Raw genomic sequence first — 22,643 nt, 5'->3', positions numbered from 1 at the left:
ATTCTTATTGTACAATAGTAATAATTTTGTTTGTATTTTTCTAATAATCTTCGAACATCCTTATAAGTAAAACGAAGACTTTACGAAATTTCAACTGAAGTTGTTTCAGGTGTACGCGAGTTAAAGAAATTATGTATTGTACTTAAAAAAGTTTTCTTTTTAGTATAAATATATAGTATTTCCCTTGACTATTACACTTAAAATTATTTATCCTGTGGTCGAAAATATAGTTAGAAACGATATTTGTATCATTTTTGTAATTATATATTATCAAAACATATAAAAAACCATGAAACAGTTCTTTATGGCATTACATTAGTCTATACTTCTCTGCGACAACATACATATGTGCAACACGTAAAAAGATTCAAAACTGGAAGATTAAACATAAATATTAACCCATTTAGACCTGAAAGTTTCAGGCTGAAACTAATTCAGTCAGAGTTTCGTTGATTTTTCGTTTAATTCGCAAAATTCTACAGACAAAATAAAATTTTACTCGAGTCCATTAGATAAAAAAAAAAAGTGTCAAAAAGTGTCAGTGTAATGTAAGATTATTGACATTGCGAAGCGCATCCATGAGCAATTATTCAACAAATTGATTTCTTCGGGTATAATAAAAAAAAAAAAATGGTTAAAAATTTGAATATACACATTCTCGTTATTTTCATAAAGAAATGTAAACTGGTCCCATTTGGTGCTCCGTAAGCCTAGCATTAAATAAATTATACAACGACCATAAATATGAATGTGTCCAAATACAAAATGTGTTCGAAGAGTTTGTGAATTAGGGTGTTATCCTCGTCACGAATTGAGGGAATTGGGGTGCATAAAGGTCGTCGAACGCGAACGCCCCGAGCGCAATAAACACTTGTCGAAGATCGACAGCTATCTGCGAAGGTCGTCCCGTGAATTCCCCTTGTATTTTTAATCGTAGGTGAGCCCGGCCCTCATTGGATTAGAGGCCGAACTGCCGAAAATACCCCAAGAGCCTGCCACGACGAATGGAACGGTGACTTTGCCGAGGCCGAGCTGCGCGAGGCAGGTTTGCGAGCAAAATTCACCGGTCCTCGACCTCAGCGACGTGGTGGGTGACTTCGAAGCGACCCTTAGGCGTTCCAGGTCGTCAAGGACCACTGACAGACAGACCCGCACCGAGAAAGGTGAGGTCAAATATTCTGTGTGTGTGTGCGTCTTGTATTTCACTGCGAAAAAGCCGTTCAGCAGCCTGAACTTTACCCTGACACCCTTCTGGGACGACTCTGACAAATAGACTGCGGATCTTCACGGAAAATAAAAATGTTCTGCACCTGTTGCAAGGGCCAAGAGCTACTTAGGAGTTCCTTTTTTTCCTGAATCATTTTAGTCAGCTGAATGAATCTCTTTCAAGTATTTTCATTGCTTGAAGTTGCACTCATTTGACGAGCAATACTAAATTCTGATTTTCCGACATTTTTAAATGCATACGTCTCGAATTTTTGCAATTCTACTACATATTCTACAGGTGTATTTGGAGGAATACTAAATTCCACTGATTTGTATGATAAAGTCCGCAGTCTAGTGATGAATATTGCAAAATTTATCACGCGAGGCCAGAGTATTAGGAGCGACAGGTTTTCATGCATCATTGTTTACCTTGTAGAATTTGTAGATAGCTATGAGAAATACAGTGATCTCTCTGTATATGTCGCCAAGGCCTGGATGATAAACATCGCGGAATTATCCCCACTACCGCGGGGTACACGAAACTCGAGAAACCTCGGACGCCGAGGAGTGTAAACATAACACGGCTCGGGTATGTCTCCTGCATGATGCACGACGCTGACAAGACCCGTTTTGTTGACATATATCGAGAATTCACTGTATCAAAGAATCTAAGTCATCGGCAGATTGTGTAAACGGTGTAAAATTTGTTACGCAAGGTCAGAGTATTAGGGACGACACAGTTTCGTACATAATTGTTTACTGTGTAGAATTTGTAGATAGCTGTGAGAAATATCAAAGGGACTAAATCATCAACAGATGATGGTAACATTGGTACCATCGTGTAACGTTGGTCGCACAGAAAGAAATCGATGATCCTATGAAGTTAACTACCCCGCTTTCAGGCAACTCTAATAAACCAGCTGAACGCAATAAAAATGAAAACACTGTTTTAAACGCGTTATAAAATAGTCTATGCATTTCTTAAAGTTCCCATGAAAGCAATTTCAATATTGAAACTGCCTCCCTCCTGTGCCAAAAGTAAAAGTATACAACAACAATTAACAGCAGTTAGAGTCTACTGTTCAGGAAATTGAGAAATTTCTATCTTGAGAATTAAATTGAATCACGATTCACATTAAACTCGGGAAAACGTGTAATTGTTACTTGTGTTCAATGTGCAATGTTAAATTGATTGGATTGAATTGAATAAACATATGTGTTTCAACAAGGAAAATTGCAGTTAAACGAAAACGTCTGCTTTTGGGGCAAATTGAAATGCATTAAACAGACAAGAAAGATTACATTCTTTTTAATGAAATAGGATATATAAAAAAATATGTGTAAGAAATGGAGCTAGGTCCTGTACCGCAAACTGTTTAATTAGTGAAAACAGATTTCAATTAGCAGTTAGTTTAGATTATGAAGGTATTTCAGAGACAATCTAGCAGAACTCCGTTTATTTGTCCGTCATTTAGCCAAACAAGGTCATGCTCGGTACTAGATATATGAACTTATCGAAACTGACGAGTACAGGTGGCGAGAGAAATTAGTGAGCACCTATAATATGAACTATCCGTTTATCGGAACTGTCATGACCAACGACGCGTTCCGATAAACGGAGTTCTATTGTGTTTGTAAATTCACCAATACCCATAGTTTGAATATTTCACTAGTTTCAAAGTAACTTCTCGGTTCATTGGTAAACTAAAATGCGAAGCAGCACCTAAATGGACTGCATATATTTATTATGCTCGCCTACGTGTGACCTATAACTTTTTTATTTAAAATCGTTTAACCCTGTGACGCTTATGGCTTTAGAAGCATTAAGGTAAGGTGGTGTCGTGTCCGCATAAAAGCTGGTACTAAAAATTTTATTTTCTCTGTTGGCAGCACATTTATTTATATAGTAATATATAACTCGTTTGGATACTCTACGTAAAATCTCATAAGACTTTCGTTCCTCGCGATGAGTACTACATTGTGTAATACAAAAATTGTTGACCTTCGGAAAAAGGGTCAAAGCCACGGTCCAATTTTTTAACAAAACTCTATAGAATCCCGCTATGGTAGTCGCGACGTGTAATTTTTATACACCGTGTACGGTAACAATTCTGATTTTAGAAGTTCTATCCAGTTTCGAAGAATTAAGAAAATAACGAGACCGGGCCGAGAACGCGTCATTAAAACGAGACAAAGTCACAGTCATGCTCTCCGGGTACTGAAAACAGAAATTGAGCACGTGTTCCCCTGTCCGGTCTGGTTAAACAGACTTTAAATATTTTTCATTTGGATTATTTATCGTTCGAATAAAATAGCTCCCAACTGATTCGGAAAGGCCATTAAACATCGCCGTCCGCGAGTGGGACACTTTAATCGTTTCTAGTTACACCGCCATAACGCATTCTTTTTGTACGAAGCACGGTACCTAGTTCTGTTGGTCCTTTTGTCGCGGCGTCCGAAACGCGAATACCGTCGTCCCTAAACGGTTTTATGGCAGTACTATATCTCTACCACCGCGGATACAGCCAAGTGCAATAACGTCGCACAGGTAAAGCCCCGAAAAACTTACGATTTCATCTGGTCACCACGTGCTCGGTCGAGTCCGTGCCACATCTGTGCTCGCTTACCATTGAAAAGTCGAAAGACTCGACGGTGCCCATTGTCCCGCAATGACAATAACAACATTGACAAGGCCCAAACGGCTCAGCGAAACATATGGAAATGGTAAAGTGAGTTCAAGCGGTATTTTTACCTGAAACACCTTGTTATATTTGACTGTACACGTGTTACTGGTTTGTCGTACGCTAGGGCAGGTTGATGGGGGTAATGGTGGCACAGTCGGGGACGTCACCCTGAAAACACCATTGAAAGATGTTTTAACGAGCCAGTAACCGGTCGTCTTAATGGCTAGCCGGAATCTACCTTAATGTCTCTGTAAAGATCAGTAGTGGGGACAAAAGATGGCCAACCAGCATGCACTCACTGACAATTATGGTCGCTCATAAACGGTTCTTATTACTGAAGCGTTAACAATATTCTTAATCATTCCTACGGCTAGGTTTACATACTGCGACGACGACGCCTTATTAACAAAATACGCGACGGTGAAATGTTCTGCCAAATCATCGGGCATTCTACAGGAATGTTTAAAAAATTTACAAAATCAATCAGCCATTAAATCAAGAATTATGAATTCTAATTCGTAAGTCGCATAACCTTTTCTTTACTAAGCTGATAACTAGACCGCGGATTTGATTCATTTATGATCAAAACGGGTACGCAGAGTTTAAAGCAGCGGCCATATTGAAACGACTTAAGGACCTCCGTGTATTAGTTTCGGTTTAATAACGTAATTAAAGGAAGAAAAAAATTTTTATTTGCCTCCTGTATCTTGCAATAAACGCAGTCCACTGATAACAATGTTCAAGCCAAAAGAGGTTGCTTTCTTCGCCAAAAATAAATTACCTTTCTCTGAAGAGTAAATTTTAATTTCAATTCGTAATTCGCAATGTCTTCTTTATTAACACTAAACCTACCACGGTCAAAATGACCGGTTTTCTATTTCACAATTACTGAAACTATAAAAACATTTTCATAGGAAATTAATGAATTGGCTTCTTTATTTAAGTACATATTATAATGAAAATCGTTCAAAGTTTACTTTTCCCTTCTATAAGATGTTTCACTTTTATATGTTTTGTGCTTGGTAGGTTAAGCTGATAGTAAAATTTAATTTAGAAGAAATGCCAGCCGTTTTCCTCCCCAATAATGGATTACGTTTCTTTGAAAAATAGATACAGTGATTTCTCTATATATGTCTCTATATATCTATGGCATACCCCGTGAGGAGCCGCGGAGCAAGGCCCGTGTTGTTGGCATATATCGAGAATTCACTGTATTAATTGTTCTAGTAATAATAAAAACCATTAAGCTGCATTACGCTCGAGACCAAGCGAATTGAAAATAAGTTTATTTCATTTCTGGAGCGTCTACGTGTCGATAATTGTCCCAACACAGATTCCAGTGAAAATTGAAGTGCCGTGACCAATGTAAATTCTTTCTCTCAGTTCACCCTTCCATGAAATTTCTCGTTTTCTCTTCGCTCCGAGAGACAACAGATAATTACGGAGACTTGTCCACGAGGGAAAGAGAATCGTGCTACCGTTCGATCGGTAGGATTCGTTGCTGCGGTGAAAGAACGAACAAAAAATAGAGATCCGATAATTTCACGCACATTTGATTTCCTCGCGCTGAATCCGCTCGGCCATCTTTGAATTCTCTATGGCCCAATGACCTGCTGCACAATAATGCCGTAAAGAGAAATGCTTCTTGCGCTTTTCAGAGACGGCATTTCCCTGAAACTGGATGTCGCATTCTCTTTGTCATGTGGATGCGAACAATCTTCTAATTGGTCCATTATCTCCAGCAAGAGTCAGGATGTTTCCGTAACATCCAGCACAGAAATTTAGAAATTTGTGTAAACTCGTATTCAACTCCATATTAGTCACTTGTATCCTACGTGGTGGTAATCCTAGTGTCTTCTAATTCAAATGAAAATAATCCACTAAACATTGACGATAGATAACATCGTAATTCATTACAGAACACAAGAAATAACGGAAAGATGAGCAGAGAAAAAATGGCGATCGAATATGTGTTGGCAGGTCCAGCAATGAACTTGTTTTAGTCCCAACACTGATTAAAAAGAAAATCTATCGATTATATCGACCATAATTGTCACGAAATAGATACGTAGATAGATATGTATTATCGCAGATTTTCATGAATCGCGAACGCAGCCGGCTACTCGATTAAAAATTAAATGACCGATTTGTTCAGATTGATAACGGGAATAAGGAGGTATCGCGTTACGCAATTATACAGTTATCTTTGAGTATCGCGTTAAAAATTCGAGAATCATTGAGCGCGACGTTCTTTCGTTTATATAGCATCCACTCGCAATCAACCACGCGCCACTGCAACGATAATGCAACACATCGCGTAATTATACCCGGAATATGAAAATTTCTCTCTTACGGTAGCATATTTCAGTCAGATATAGCGCTTCCGGGTTTTGAACGGAATTCAGCGGGCCAGAGCCGATGGTCTATTTCATTAGTTATTAAACGGGCTGTCAATGATTCGCTGACGAATATTTTCTCCTTTTCTTTGAAGGTACGTTCGTTAATTAATTGCGAACAAGATTTCGCTTGCAAAACGGCCACGCGAATGACAGACATAAATGTTAAATCGAATTAAAATCGCGTGCCCGCGTACCTTTCGTGAATTACGCCTATCAAAATCGTCGAAATTTTCCGTCGCACTTATAATTCATACTTCTCTAAAATTCACGGTACGTTCCGCATTTAAAAATCGCGATTATGGTTGAATCGATTTTCATATGTGCTTCGACAAGCCATTTTTATTCTGCCGTCAAACGTGTTCAGGCACTTCATTTATCAAATATTGAAAGTGCAGTCGTTTCGGAATTCCTTTCTAACTATCATCTCAAAATGGCGTCCCGCTCTGAATTGCTTTAGCTTAACGGTGAATCGTCGCGATTGAGAAATCGAACGAATCGCAAATAATTGGATTCCACGGTCGAATTAGCAGTCTCTGATGCTTCACTTATTCCCCATTTACATTTTTTTTTAATTTATGAAACCGGAACCGCAAATTGCGTCGGTGTGGGTATATGAACATTAACTGTGTCGTATGTCAAATGTATGTTGAAAACTCCTCTATCACAGTTTTTTAAAAAGCGGAGGAGCAACAATATCGACTTTACTCGCTTTTAATCATTTTAAGTTTCATCTATTTTTATTTTTCACTTTAAAACAACAAAGTAGGTTTCATTTATAGTATTACATTTTAAATAAATACATCTGAAATCAGTCATCTCTATTATACAGTGTGTAAAAATGGTAGGGTGAATTTTCACCCTGAGGAACACATGACGGCTTCACCAATTTTGAACTTTTCACTATAATCAGTGAACCAGTGAATTCCTCGCTTTGAAGCTTTGATTTTTGGCATATTCTCGTCAAGATGTACAGGATGATATAGTAAAAAGTAAAAAATTTCTGGGTTTCCAAGGTGAGGTTTAACCCACATGGCGGTTAAAATAATGTATAATACAGAAATTCTGCTGATGTCTTCACAGTTATGCGTTCCACGAATACATTTTCGTTATCAATGCATGAAATCCACAGTCTACCGGTTAACTTAGCGTGGTGAATTGTGAAGGCTGTTTTGTATGCTTCTGACAAGTTATGTCGGCGATCTCGAGGAAAGGATCGACAGTCTCGAAACTTATTTCGTCTTCCGTTTGTCGGGGCTAGCTCTTCGATCCCGACATTCACACGGTTTTCACTCTTCCTCTCCGTGTCACGAACAAAGCCTCGGATTTTGCATGGTTCGGTTGACGACGCCTGACGAAAAGCAACTGTGTTCTCACGGGACCGCGAACTCCGTCCTGAAACAAGCTGGCCCTCTGTTTACAGGAAGATTCTCACGTTTCGCAACGAGACCGTTCTTGCTCCCGTTTCCGGTCTTATCGCCGACAGACAATGGGAGCCTCTGCAAGTGAGAACGCGCGTCGCGTTCAAGAGGGAGATTGTCCTTTCCTTGATTTTACTCTCGGATTAATTGGATCGCTCGCATCTCACCGGGGTGAAAGGATACATTTTAATTGGAGATTGATTCGTTATTAGACTGCTGCACGCGAGCGATATATCTTGCAGAAGGTTCCTATTTATCAAATCCGCTAACGAGAAATCTGCTCTTCTCCTGTAACGCGTTTCCCGTCGGTTTTAACTGATCGTCCGCCCACGCCATTTAAGAAAGAAGTTCGATGCGGAAGGTGCAAAGAAAATATCGATCTTTTTGCGTAAATCAATACCATGAATCTTCAAAAATATTCTTCTCACAGCATTTGATAGAATTTAAAAAAATGTGAAACATGATTTTTGGATTGCCATTAATTCAAAAACTACTCAACCGATTGATAATTTTCATACATACTCGTTCACGTTCTCTGCTTAACGAGGACCAATTTTTCTTCAATATTGTTTTAATAATTCATTTTTCGTTTCAATACTTCTCGCAAAACATTTTTCCTTCGAAGTGACACTTTTTCTTTCAAAATTGTACTTCTTCAACGTTTCACTTTGTTATTTAAAAATAGGCTCGTATTTTGAGGCATAGTCATTAAGTAAAGGGAAACTTTCCGACGACTACACATAAACTCATTTACGTATGAAAATTTTCTTCTGTGTAAAAAAAAATATTAGTTACTGCAATACTGTAGCAAAGTAAACCTACAATTTCAGAAAGATTGGTTCAGCCCGTTGCTGACAAGAAATTCCGAAGAATTCATTTTCGCATCAGGCTCGCCCCTTAAATTGTACTATATTTTAAAAAATAATATGGTACTCATTACAGTGTTGAGTGAAAAATATGGTGTGTAACATATCTATGTGTTTGTCTCCCTCCAGCGACCGTTGCAGCATAAACAGAAGAAAAATTGTGTAAACGGAAAAGTCAGTGGCGTTCACCGGTGACCGTTATGGCGGTGAATGCGTTAATAAGCCGGAAACATCTTCTTGAGCTCTCCTTTTTCGAGCAACGCTGATGGAAACGTTGTCTTGAACAATGCAAACTGAATAAAATCCTCTCGGTGGATTATTTCAGCCTTGTCTGGACGTTATAGCTGCTTGTAACCTAATGTTTATGATAACTGCTTCGAAACGACGTCTCTTTTCCTGCTTGATAAAAAATTGAGGCATATAACAGTTTTCCACTAAACGTACCAAGCACTAAAAGCAACCTAAATATTGCCTTGTAAAAATACCAATGAATTCAGTTAGATTTTCTGCGATTTTTATTATAACAGATGTTTCAATAAGGAAATATAGTATAGTTTCAGTAATTATCAGATAACAACCCGGTCGTTTGACCGTGGTAGGTTAAATGTTCATTAAAATTCTGCAGAATAAGAAGTGCCACGTACGAAGGTGAAATATTGCGAGGAAAAAAGTCGTTCTCTATATTTTTTACGAGCTGCGCAATCATAAATAGGAGGATATGTATTTATTAATAGAAGCAAAGTAGGTTATAACAGCACTTTGGGGCGAATTATAACCGTCGTCATTAAACGCACCAGAGAGTAAATTCATGAGCAGAGTGCTGAATTTGTGTGCACAACCGATAATATTTGCCGAAGCGAAATATTATTAACCACATAGTCGAACGTTAATGCTAATATCGCATAAAATGACGTGCCGTTAAATAAAACCTGGAAACAATAGTTCGATAGGATTCCTGTAAATTGCGAATTCCTGCGGTCGATCCTATATAGTTGGCTGAGTTTCCGCAGCTTCGGATCGCAGTTTGATTACACTTGGTCAACAAAATACAGCGGGCTAGTAAATTCATGGTCGATGGACAAGGATCGGCGAGCTTATAAAACCCCTCTCGCTAAACAGTGTACAGCAAACTTGTAAAACAGTGCTTGTAAACAGTTTTTGTTTAAAAACTCTAAGAAATGTAGAATAGAATAAAAACAATCGCAATAAGCATACAAGATAGAATGAACCCCTCTGTGATTCGAGTTGATTTTACTCGGAAAGAAACGTTTGTTTTCAATTATGCTTTGCTTCAGAATAAATGTGTAAACAATTGAATTGCAGTAGAAAAATTTATTGAACACTACAACGGCGTATGAACTATTCGATAGGGCGTCGAGACAACATATGGTGCGTAAAATTTTAACCCTGCGTCTCGAGCGGAAGGGGTAGTTATGGGGTAAAATGAATAGAAATTAGTTTTTGTCCTGTTTTCTCTGTATAGTCACATGCGAAAATTCTGAAAAAAATTGAACAAACGTCAAATACCCAGATACATACACCGCAACTAATTCAGATTTTTAAGCTAAAGATCCTGATTGTAAAAAAGCAAAAACCACAAAAAAATCGGAAAAATATAGATTTCCCATTGAAGTTTAAGAGCGATGTTATATATATTTTTACAGTATCAGTGGATAGGTATAATTATTGTTCACGAATTTTTCAGATTTTTCGGTTAGGTACGCCCTGGTAAAAAATATGAAAAACACTTTCTTCGACGTTTTTCTCGCGAAAAACTAATTAAAGTTTTTACATTTCTAACATTCTGTATGTATATTTATCATTTGAACATTTATCAATTCACAAAAAAAAAATTCAACAGCAAAATCAACATAATCTGTGAAATCTACCCGGGGTGCGGAAATAAACATTAGTTGTTGCAGACCGGAAATGCCGTGGTTGACATTAGATTTACGGGACCCGTAAAAATGACGGGTTCTTTAATTCACAATTATTGTAATTGTAAAAATGCATGGATAGGAAATTTATTTAACACATTTATTCTTCAGAATACATATTATGGTAAAAGCTGCTAAAAATCTGGCTGAATATATTCATGATATTTTTATAAAATGATCCAAACTGGCCGCTTTTAGTGCTCCGTAAATCCAGTGTTAAATAATGTCCGGCAACTAGGTAATATTTCGGCATGAAAATTTTCGTTGTAGGTGTAATAGTTTTTGCGTGATCGTAGTCCAAAGTGAAATTGTCACATCCGGCGAACTTCCAGGTGTTCCAGTGTTGGAATATTTTTAAAGGAGACCGTCCGGACGGCGCGAACTGAAAAGAACGTAACGCGTTCGCTGTGCATCGTGTCGAGCGAGTTTAGACGCGCCGGTTTCTTCGGCGAATCCGCTCGAACGCCGCGGCGGAACGCGCGAAGTCGTCGGTGCGTGGCTGGAACCACCTGCTTCCGGTGCATGTCGGTTGCACCGGCGTTTCAAACGGCACCTGTGTAACCCCGCAGCGGTGTCGCGGGCCTGTAACCCCTCGTACGCCCACCAATTTCGTTTACCCATGCCCATCGCGCCGGTTTTCGTGACAGCGCAACGGTCGGATCTGCACGCCAGCGGATCGGTATGCGAAAAAACGATCGTCGACGACGATTCAATTGCGACGCGTCCCGTTTCCACTCTTTGTTCCACGCTTCCGTCCCCGTCCCCGTATTTAACATCGCAGCCCATTCTTCTTTTTGTTTCTATTCTAATCGCCGAACAGACCAGACATTTTTATATCGCAGTTTTCGGTGCACCGGACGCATCTGTTCCCTTTATGAAACGGGATTAGGCACCGAATAGCTGGGAATTAGACCGATTCAAAAATTCCACGATTTTCTACAATTGTTTCTCCACGTAGAACAAATTGACGAATTCCTTTTCGTGGAAACTGCGCAGTTCCTCTTCGGAGGTCTTGAGGTCCCTTAGAATCGAGCACAAACCTTCGCTATCTTCCAACATAAATTCTGGAAAAGGTGTTATGTTTAATGAAAATTCGTATCATATTATTCCGGAATAATTGGCACAGTCCCGAATAGCAGCGCCAAAGGTTCCAACAACACGATCGTCATTTCCATCATTTTATTCTTCGAATTTTTTTCTTTATAATCCGTGTAGGCGATAACGATTTTTATCGTAGAAAATGATAGAATAATTGTTATTTTTGGTCCCTGGTAATTTTGACCCGTCTAGTGTCTCCAGCGTTATATTCTCCGACTCTTCCTTTAAAGTTTGACTCGCTAATTTTCATGATGAATGCATAAAAAATCTGCAGTCTATCAGATTCCGAATAGAAAATAGAAAGTTCGACGAAGCGCGTATTAAAACGTAACACAAAACTGAATGTGGTTGGAGAAACACCTTTGTACAAGGATACCGTAAGTAATAAGTTCACAGTGCGATAACAAGTGAATCCATCGAAATAATAGTGATCTATCTAAATAACTTTCTCCGATGCAACCGAATGATCAAAGCTCTCCGACGTTATCCAATCGCGAAAGTGCATCGGATCGTGGGGTGCGCGGCGGCTCGTCGCAATCATCGGCGCTGCACTCGAATAATGTAATCCGCCGTAAACGACGCGTTATTAGAAACTTTAGCGCGTTCGTCGTCGAACGTCCACTTATTGGAAAAGCTGCGGCGGCTAACGTTCTCGTCTGACGGCATCACCTTGATCGTTAAAGTGTCGACAACACGGGACCGACGAGTCAACGTGTCCGTGGCCGCGTAGAAAGTAGAAAAAAAAACGAAAGATCGGCATCATCGCGATCCTCGTAATTTACCTTTCGCGTGACGAGGATATCGTTCGTTCGCCGAGCTGGTAATTGAATCTTTCGTGAAACAGCATCCCCAGGTCACGAGAATCGTTTCGCTAACGAGACCAACGAAATATCATCACTTCCGTATTTTATCGCTTTATTTAACCCCTTGCCCTACAATACCGAGTCACACTCGTGACGAAGATTCTGAACAGGGTCTAATAAATACGTGTGTTATTAGTTTCCTTTGAACCGAAATAAAATTCTATTTGGCCGGTCTCCGTAGATTCCCGATAAGGTAGAGTGACTACATTACCGTCAAAAAATGATTTTACGTGCTTCAAGTTTTCGTCCTTAAATAAGAATATTTTGTCGCTGGTAAAGGGCTTATTCGAAAGGGGAAGGTTTCAATCTAGTGTGCGCTGGTCAGATTATGCAGATATTTGGTAATATAAGCGCTAGAAGTAGGCCAAAAACTGACTATGAACATGCCGTGGAATCCAAGCATTTTTATGCCATTGCTTTATTTTGTGTTGATTCTGTTGCGAAATAAAGCCAAAAGCTTGAAGCACGTTTCTAGCGTCAGAATTCATAATTTAATAAGTTTAGTCACAGACTTAAGACTCGTCGGATCAAGACCAAGACGGATCTTAAGTCTGTGTCTGAAGGCTGTGAATGGAAATTATTAATTAAAAAGTCACGTGACTACCCCGGGCCCTTAATGTACAACTATTGAAGAACATATAGGCATACAATAGACATAAATTTTCTCCCTTCCTTAGGAAATTACGAATTACAAAAAAGTTCGGATCACTGAAAACGTAAAATACATCGTAGTGCAACGGGGTTAATCCCCCTGAACACATCCTGCGAAACTAATAGAAAGTGCATCCACCCGGGTAAAAATCCTCCTACAGAGGCAACGGGAATAAACGCCTCAAAGCGTTCCGCGCGCATTATTTTTATCCCGAACGAACGTTTTTTGAAAACATCTTGCCAATTCGTCCCAGCAAAATTGTTGGCCGCGCAAACGTTTTCGCGCAACGAAGCCTGTGCCCATATTGCCCATCATTAATTCCGATGAAACTGATATTCGGACGAACCTTTATGAACAGCAAACAAAAGTGTAATTTTCTATCGATTATTGGTTTCATGTAGACGGAAATTTTACGTATGAGAACGCGAATAGAAATATCGAGGTAATCGCTTGAACGGGAATCGGACACGAGGAACGATTAAAATATTATTAATAGCGTTCGGTTCGCAGCGCACGTGCAATCATAAAAGTCGTTTAAACGCACGTAATCTGCATGAAGCATTACATTTCCTTTGGTAAAAACGTTTACCGATGACGCTGGAAAGATTCGCAAGAAACTTGACGCACAGTAATTACCGTGTCGCCGGGTTTTTTTTTAACTAATTGCCACGGAGAAATCGTGTGTAACGAGCTAATTGATCTCATCCGAGAAATATTTAACAAACATCAGGATAGAGAAGAATTTTCCTTTTCAACTAACAGATTGAAATTCTCTTTCATGGTGATGCAATGTCACGCAACCACGATGTCCCAAATACAAAGATTAGACTGCGGATTTTCATGCTGATTTGATTATTTTGAAAATAAAAACTTTAATTTCTTTCGCTTCCTTCGTTTCTTGCATAAATTCTTACTTTGCATAAAGACCTGCAGCCTAATGGAAAATTCCTTTTCAGAAGGAAAAATCTCACAATAAAATGACACGGACAGACATAAGTTTGGTCACTGTCGAGCAACAAAGTATCGTCATTTTTGAAAATTATGAAAACGTTATTTCACAGAATAGAAATCGTTCGCTCAAATAATCTCCAGCTCCTTGTGTTTTCTTTCTTTCTATTTATCGTAAACAATGCAGCGAGCAAGAATGCGTCTAATTGGCACGAGAGAGACAGACGAAGGTCAGCGCTGAATCGAGGGTAGCTAAATCTCGCGCTGTCAAACGAAACGCCGGGAAACACACGCGGTCCTCGCGTTCGGGGTTAAAAGCGAGCCGCGCCGGTGAAAAAGGCGATCTGCCAAAAGGAACGCACGAAAATAACACGGTCATTTTGCGACACAAATTCGCGGAGGGCCACGGTGGGAGGGGGGGGGGTGAGGGTTCCAGCCGAAAATACACGACTTTCGATATCGAAGTCCGTTCCGCGGCTCGGCGGACGATCGCGAGATGATTTTGAACGCAACTTCTCGTATCGCCACGCGAAACACTCTGTTTTAACGTTAACTCGATTTGGACGGGCTGCGTGACTTCATCGGGAACGCTAAACCATTTTGGTGCAACCTTGTCAGAGCAAGGTGGTCGCATATGGCCGTGTACACCTGCCAGCCTAAGCGGCGCGCAACTGGTGCGCGCTGTTCCCCGCCGACAACCTGTAAAATCGAAACTTTAAACGCTTTCTGATCGATGGAACGACACCTGCGGTTGCACGGGGTTGATGAGTTTCCGCATCGGCCTCGATGGTTCGTTTTACGACCGAATTTAAATGAGCGTTCGGCTTTAGGAGGATAATTTTAAAGTGCGGAAGCCACGCCGGAATTTTATTGTCTCCTATGTTGGTCTCGACGATGCGATAATTTAATGGAATTAAATCCTCGTACAATATATTCAGTCAGACTCGCGATGAGGATTTAAAACGGGATTTTTAAATGTTATTCATTTCGTTTCGAAGAAGATCGACTAAGTATGAGTGTTATACCTCTATTTTAGGACGAGATAAAATTCCATGTTTTTATAATCAACATTTCAGCATTAACCTAAACGAAATTATTGAGAGCAAACAGGTACCAATCATTGTGGTAGTAAGGAAAATCGTACGTCAAAGAAAGTATATTATGATGAACAGACTGCGGATCTTTTTGCAATCCACAAGATGCAGGAGAGTTGTAAAAATAATTGGTATAATAAATCTTGTTCGTTCAATTCTTATATGATGAACCAGACCGTTTGGATTTTATGCAACTTTCATGGACACTTGTGTGGCAATCAACGTGTTAACCGTCCTTCCGAAAAATGCCTGAACACATATACACCACAAACGCGCACAGAAATTAAATATAACAATTTACAGAATCGCAGTATCTTTCGCTTCAGCTCCTTTTCTAATTCAGAAAGTGAGTCCGCCGTGCTCGAGCTTGTAGGAAAATTTTAGAAAAAGGGGACTTTATACTTGATATTTTTGTCCTCATCATTCCCCTATTCGGCTCCGTAATTGTACCAGCGAAGACAGTACAGAATTTTTATTTAATCGCCCCTTCAAAGAAGCCCACATTTGTCGATTGGATTTAAGTTCGATTAAGATGTAATAATAAAACCTTTATTCACAATGGACCAATATCAATGTTACAGTACAAAATCACTCTGCACTAGAAACACGCGTAGAAAAACATATTTCAAATGAATGATAACCTCGCTATTCACAATCACAGATAATTACAGAAAGAATGTTCAGGCTCGATCTATCTACCGACAGTCGTTACAAATTATTAATAAAATTCTCCTTCTGTTGGTATTCGGTTGAAAACGGTCACTCACTGGCACACTCGCTCCAATAAACTAAATGTAACAAATTTTTCGGACTCTGAATGAATGCAGAATGATATTTCTGGAAAAAATCGTTTCGTTGGTAGAATGTCGCTGCTCGCTGTGTAGAAGTGTCACGAACCAGACAGTAGCGTGTCGCGATAAGGAGTGATCGTATCCGATCAAGGCTGCGCGTTATCACAGCTCGCGACACATCGTTGCCAAAACGGCGTTAGGCGAACGAGCTCGGTGGCGGAGCTCGGGTAGGGGTGAGCGGGATCTCTCCGTTCCTTTTTCCCTCGGTTCTGCCGTCGACCGATTAAGAAATCGACGAACACCGGGCAAAGAACAGGAGAAGAGGCACACAATTCCCCTCTCCATTCACCTCTTCGCGAGGCAGCCGGAGTCCCCGGTTGGCTATAGCCCAGAGTTCGGCGTCACAGTCAAACGCAAACAGTGGCCGCGGCAAAACAGACCGTGCCACGAATGCTCGAAAAACCGACGAGCACGTCCTCGATGGACAGCCGACGCGATCAAGTAGATCCCGCGATCGATCGTACGCGTCGCTGAGGATCGAGAACAACGGTCCCGGGACACTCGCGCGAGAACCGAACGACAACCACCGGTCGGCCGTTCCGCAAATTTCATTTTCCCACGCGACACGGTCACACTCTCCTTTTCGATTTTATTTCCCCCTCGATCGAACGATCGATCATCGATGCGACAACGAACGAACGAAACGGACGAGGACATCGTCTAACGGCTCGACCAGATCTAACGGTTCACGGAAAACTGTGATGGTTCTGTGATCGATCGATAATCGAACGAAAGACAGGATCTGGCGGAAGAGGGATCAAGAGTCGATCGAGATCCCCGAAGACGAGTGGTTTTGTGATTTTGGTGATACTGTTGGCAAAGTGTTCGGTGATACAATAAGCAAGATGGGGGTGAAAAATTTTATCATGAAAAGGATGCCTTTCTGCAAAATGAAAGCCAAGAGAAAATATCGTAAGTCGATACGCTGATCTTTTTTTCTTAGAGGGTTCTTTCTTCTGGTCTAGAGCGTCGTTTTGTAGGAGTTGTTTGAAAGTTTTTCGAACAAAAACGGACAATTGTCTTGTATCGAGGTTTTGCCGACATCTTTTCTATTATTTCGACTGTGCAGCGTAATTTCTTGAGCACGAAATACTTAAAACTGTAAGAGTTATGGTTGCTCGAAGAAGGGCATAATAATAATAAGGGCAATATAACAATATTTGTTGAATTTTTTCATCATTGCGACAAGCTTCTCACTCTTCGTTTCTCTGAGGAATTTAAAGAAATTCTTTTCGCAGATATATTTTTCAAAGACTTAAAGAAAATGTAAAAACCAAAAATGGATTTTTTCAAGATTCTCGACCAGAAGAGCCCCTTAATAATTATTGTATGCGCATCGATAGAATTCAGCAACGCATACATGTTCTATGCGTATAATTCTGCTAATAACACTTACTTATACATAATCACCTGTTCCGCGATGAATGCAAACGTTTGCCTCATTGATTCCGAAATGCTATTTGACGCGAGAAGAGAATTGATTGCATGGTATATTGAAATGGCTTGAACAGAATAGTGATACCGATTCAATTGAAAATTTATAATAATTCATATTTTGCAAATCAATTTATTCGAACTGATAATTGAATTTCGCGAAAGTTCGAGCCTCCGATAAAGAGTGCGGGGTTATCGAAATAATCATACGAGCGAAAGAAAACAGTGAAAAAGTACCTTGAAACGGTAGCGTAAATTGATGAATTGTAAAACGATTATTTTTGAATATTCTGAGTTATGTATCAATTACACGAATGTTTACTTAACCTTCGTGCATCAATTTCTTTCTGTTTCGTACCATCAATAACACTAAATTAATTTGTTTACATTCCACAACGGACATTGTACAGAAATCAAGAGATACTTTGTTTTTTCATTGTGTACACTGTTTCAATCGTCTTCGTCGTTAATCTTCAATATCCTCTGCCATTGTATGGCCTGCTGTGCTCTCGAAGTAGTTCTAACTTCGATTTGTTATCTCACGCTCAGCGAATATTGACCTTAAATTACTAAAATGTGTTACTTTATAACAATATTATAGGTATATTATAACTAGACTGCGGACTTTATCCATTTATGACGAAAATTAGTAGATGTAATTTTAAGTAGCGAACTTAAACATACTATCATATTATTTTCAATCTGCTAAACATAATAAGAAAGAAAATACATTTCTATTTCGCTTTAGTTCGTTGTAATTCAGTTAAAAAATTTTTATTTTCCATAAAGAAACTATAAAAACATTAAAAGAATTTATGAATTTCGTTACATTCTCCTTCATTTATAAAAATTATTAAAAGAAGAAATACATATTTGTGTGAATCCCGTTCAGTAAAATTAATTTGGACAATTGTTATGTCGCATAAAGGTCCGCAGTCCAATTAGAGCACATGTAAATTGCATGTAGAGAATTGTGGCATCGTACACGGTATAAAATGATTTGAAATGAATTTTCGACTCGAAATGGAACAGAGTAGGAGAAATGCGAAATGAAATAACCAGTTTAATAAACGAACGACACACACCGGTGGGGCCAAATAGAATTGGCTGGTGGAGTTTTCTTTCGTGGAAAAGCACTATTGTCACAGAAAGGAGCGACATTTAACAGCAGATAGTCGGAAAGTACGTGTATTTTTCTGAGGAGCGTATCAACAGGGAACGATAACAAAATTCTTGCGTCACTCGATTTTCCTCGGGGTCATGTTTTTGCCGTGAATTATCGGCCGTCCAGCCGTTTGCATATCGCCGCGGCGATCTCGTATACCCAGAAGTTCGACGAAATTCATTATCATCACGGATGCAGACAACCGCACCGCCGCATAGTAATCAATTTTACCAAAAACCTGCACGAAATCGGAAAAAGAACTTTCCAATTCATGAAATCTACTTAACGTTTGTAATACACAACCTATGTATCTATGAACAATTTCTTGTTAGCTTTAACGTTCTAGCGGCAACAGTTTCGAGCACATTGCAGTTATGTTCGTCAGTAGACTGCGGATTTTTATACAAAATAAATAAAATTAAATAAAAATATGACCGCCAAGTAATATAATCTAGTAACTTTTCTTGAGACTGTTAATTAAAAACAAGATTTCGAAACTTCTCTTTGACGTGGTCGCCCAAAAGCCTGTTAACAGGTTTCCGGTCGGTAAAGTGTTAAGAATGACTTTTTAATTGTTGAGTTTCAAGAGCACGTTTTACATACTAATTAGACTGTGGATTTTATACATTCATGATAAAAATGAGTAGAACAAGTGCGAAACAGTAAGAGCATTTAAAAAGTATAAAAATATCACATTATTTCTTGAAAAGAAATAAACTTCTATATGCAGGAAGTTTCGTCACTTGAGGACGACCTTCTGCAAGGGTAGTTCTCAATCCAAGGAAAAAGTATTAAGTTAAAGAAATGTTTAGAAAAAATATTTTAACAAAAGATCGGATTCTACGGATCAAGGAACTCCACAGACTGGCCTGTTTGCAATGAATAACGCATAACTAACAAAGATACAGCTTCTGTCCACATTTTTTGGTGATCGCAGCGCGTCGAGGGCAATTAAAAGATACAGTATCGGCGACCAAACAAGTTGAATTTATCATCGGGCCAAGATACGGGGGGGGGGGGGCGTGTCTCTGCGAGTCCCGGAGGAAGTGGGAGCCATCTTCTGTCTAGCCCCAGCGGGCAAACAATAGAAAGTATCGAGGAAGAAATTTCAACTAGGACGTTCTCGACTTCGTGGCGCTTAAACTCGTGGCGGTAATTGGGAATCGAGAAATTCGAATCGAATCCAGACCGTATCGGGACGCGTGTAGTTTTAACGAGTTTATGGAGAATCCAGTCGGAAGCACACGGCTAGGCTCCACTCTCGAAAATTTCACCGATAGGATCGCGAGTATCGCCGCCGATTAATACTGTTTTAGAGGAGGGAAAAAAGAAAAAAAAAAAGGAAGAGACTGTGCCGCTGATGCTCGCTCGACTTTCACGAGTAATATGGAAGAAGTCGGGCTCGCGCGATTATTCCGTGACGGAGATTGTTTCTTGGGAAGTAGAAAATGCTGGGGACTCGCGGCGATGAATGCCAGCCTGCACGGTCGACGTGTGTTGCAAATCTGATAAAACTAGCGAATATTAAGTCCATTTTCGCCTCGTATTGTCGAGAAAACATCAGCGCTTTATCGCGTTAAACATTAGAAACATGAGATTGTTGCATTGCTCGATCTTCTTCAAACTATGCACACACACACGAAGTCGAGGTCCCTTCATCTGGTGAAAAAGTTTCAAACTGAATTTTTGCTTCACACGACTGCCATTTTATTAACATTTTTTCCTGCATCATTCTAGTTCACAAGGTAAAATGATATTTATATGCGTATAAAATTCGACCATTTCAATATTGAGGCAGCCATGGAAAGCGATATGCTGCTGAAACCGTACAATAATTTAAATAATAATAAAGATAATTGCATGAAAATTACAGTGTGCTATTCTGAAATAAAAAGAAGTATATTTTGAAACACTTGATCTGTAATCACCTAACCATTTTTAATGTCATAAATTGTTCAAAATTGACAGCTTAGAATGTAGATTATTATAGTTCATGACATTGTCATTCTAAAATCTGAAATTTCATATGCAAGAACCTAGTGGAATTCGTTCTTTGAGGGACTTCAATGCGAACACACTTCGCTTGTCATCTAAAGAATTTAGTTTGCAGGAAATAATGTTAAGAAAATCAGTAAAGGAAAAAACTTCGAAAAGGTGATATTTTGTAAATGCCCAGCAATCAACAGAGCCGGGGCTATCATTAAGCTCCACTTAAGATAGGGACACGTAATCAACTCGCAACTGCGTCTTCTACTGCACCGCGTGCCATTTTTTAAATATTTTTTAGTATGAATACGTAAGTCCTCATGTTCGAAAGACTTTCGAAAATACGAATGATATTATTTATGCTAGATGTTATCCTTGACATTGAGAATATTTATCTCGTTAAACTGTGAATTTCATCAGTTGTTCAATCCGCAAGCGTAAAATCTGCAAGGGAAAACTGCTTGTAATGTTTTGATAGCCTAACGCATCTAAACCGGAGATCTAGAATTGTTAACACTTGAATTACGCCGAGCAACGCGGAGGATTTACAATTTCTAAATTTTCTCGTGACTTCGGTTGCTCTTCTAAACGATCGGAATGAAAATTCTGACAAAACATTCAGAAATATACATTCAGAAACAAAATATTCAGAAACTTCATGAATAGCTATAGCAAATAATTTTTTACAACATATTAAAGAAAATTTTTTTATGCGGTGGAGAGGGACCGCATAAAAAAAGTCTCACTTCGAAAATATGTCAAAGATTTACCAAATAGCGAAAAGGTGCTTTTCAAAAAAACTACATAATTAAATTACACCTGGAAACATTTAAAAGAAATTTAATTGCTCATTTTAAACATGGAGAAGTCGTAGTCCAAAACGCGCATCTTCTTGTGTTATGATGCCAACACCGTTGGCATTCATATACCGCATAAAAGAAAATCGCACAAAATAAAATTCGCATAGAAAAGGACCGCACAAAAACAGGTTTGACTGTACTATGTAGCGTGTGACGTCAAACCCTAAGAACTACTGGAGTGGCAACGGTGGGGATAGGCGGAGCGAGCGAGGGCCCCATTTGCCCTTGGTGGTGTCCCGCGATACTTCTTGCGAGGTACGGACAGTACAGTGATTTCTCTATATATGTCGCCAAGACCTACATGAGAAACGGGGTACTCGAGGATTGTAAACATACCACGGGTATGTCTCCTGGACGATACATGTCGCAGTCAAGACCCGTGTTGTTGACATATATCGAGAATTCACTGTACTTCCTTTTCAAAAACGTATCGTTTCTGTGAGGGAAAGATCGAAGATTTCGGATTTCCAGTTATAGCGTTAGTCGGAAGATTTAGCTTAGATCCGATCGGATCGGAATGCGCGTAGCGATAACGAGTACATAAAGAATCGTTGGTAATCGGGAAGAAACATCTGGCAAGAAATCTCGCGATAGTGATCGCGATCGATTAAACACGGAACGAAGTAACGCCGAGATAACATAGAGTAGGAAGAGGCTGCAGGATTCGCTCCTGATCGGACTTTCACGAGCTCGGTCGCAACGGTTCGCTTTTTCGTCCTAATACGCTTCTGATCCGCGTGCCGGTGAAATCCTTCGTGTTTTTCCATATAAAGTGCAACGTGACGATTACGCGCCATTATCTGCCGCGTGGCGCGTTCTCGTTGCCACTGTCCGCGGGCGGAGTGCAACCCTTTTAAGGATCTCTCGTGTCTCGTGGCCGCGTAGAAACGTTAACGTCGGCTCCGAGGGAGTAATTTTTTAATTATAACCCAGTTGTTCGCGTTCGTGAAGCCACGAAAGCGACGGAACGCGATCAGCTCCTGTTTTACATGCACGCAATCCGAATCGAAACGAAACGTACATACACACTCGACGAGCACGTTCGCTCTCATGGGAATTGTCAGACATTATTATCGACCATGTTTGTTTGACAGTTGTACTGTACTATGGAAAATATACAGTAGAAATGTTTGGAATATAAAGCTGTTGGCACTACAGTATTGTATTGAGATGCGCACGATT

At 39.7% G+C, this 22,643-nt stretch overlaps 1 protein-coding gene across 3 annotated transcripts in view; it reads left to right on the top strand.

The window, feature by feature from the left end:
- Window positions 1–22,643, top strand: part of Kank (KN motif and ankyrin repeat domain-containing protein 2 kank) — a 91,233-nt gene that overhangs the window by 54,712 nt on the left and 13,878 nt on the right. For 2 of the 3 annotated variants that reach the window (XM_076785325.1, XM_076785326.1), the window contains exon 4: window positions 938–1,163. In XM_076785325.1, coding sequence (XP_076641440.1) covers window positions 938–1,163 — 226 coding nt within the window. Of the gene's footprint in view, window positions 1–937; window positions 1,164–16,678; window positions 16,929–22,643 lie in introns of those variants that run through there. The other variant, XM_076785327.1, reaches the window with a different exon arrangement.

Source organism: Halictus rubicundus, chromosome 3, assembly GCF_050948215.1.
Source record: "Halictus rubicundus isolate RS-2024b chromosome 3, iyHalRubi1_principal, whole genome shotgun sequence".
In the NCBI taxonomy this organism is placed as follows: Eukaryota; Metazoa; Arthropoda; class Insecta; order Hymenoptera; family Halictidae; genus Halictus; species Halictus rubicundus.
The sequence above is the reverse complement of the archived record's forward strand: the minus strand, read 5'-3'. Positions and strand labels throughout refer to the sequence as shown.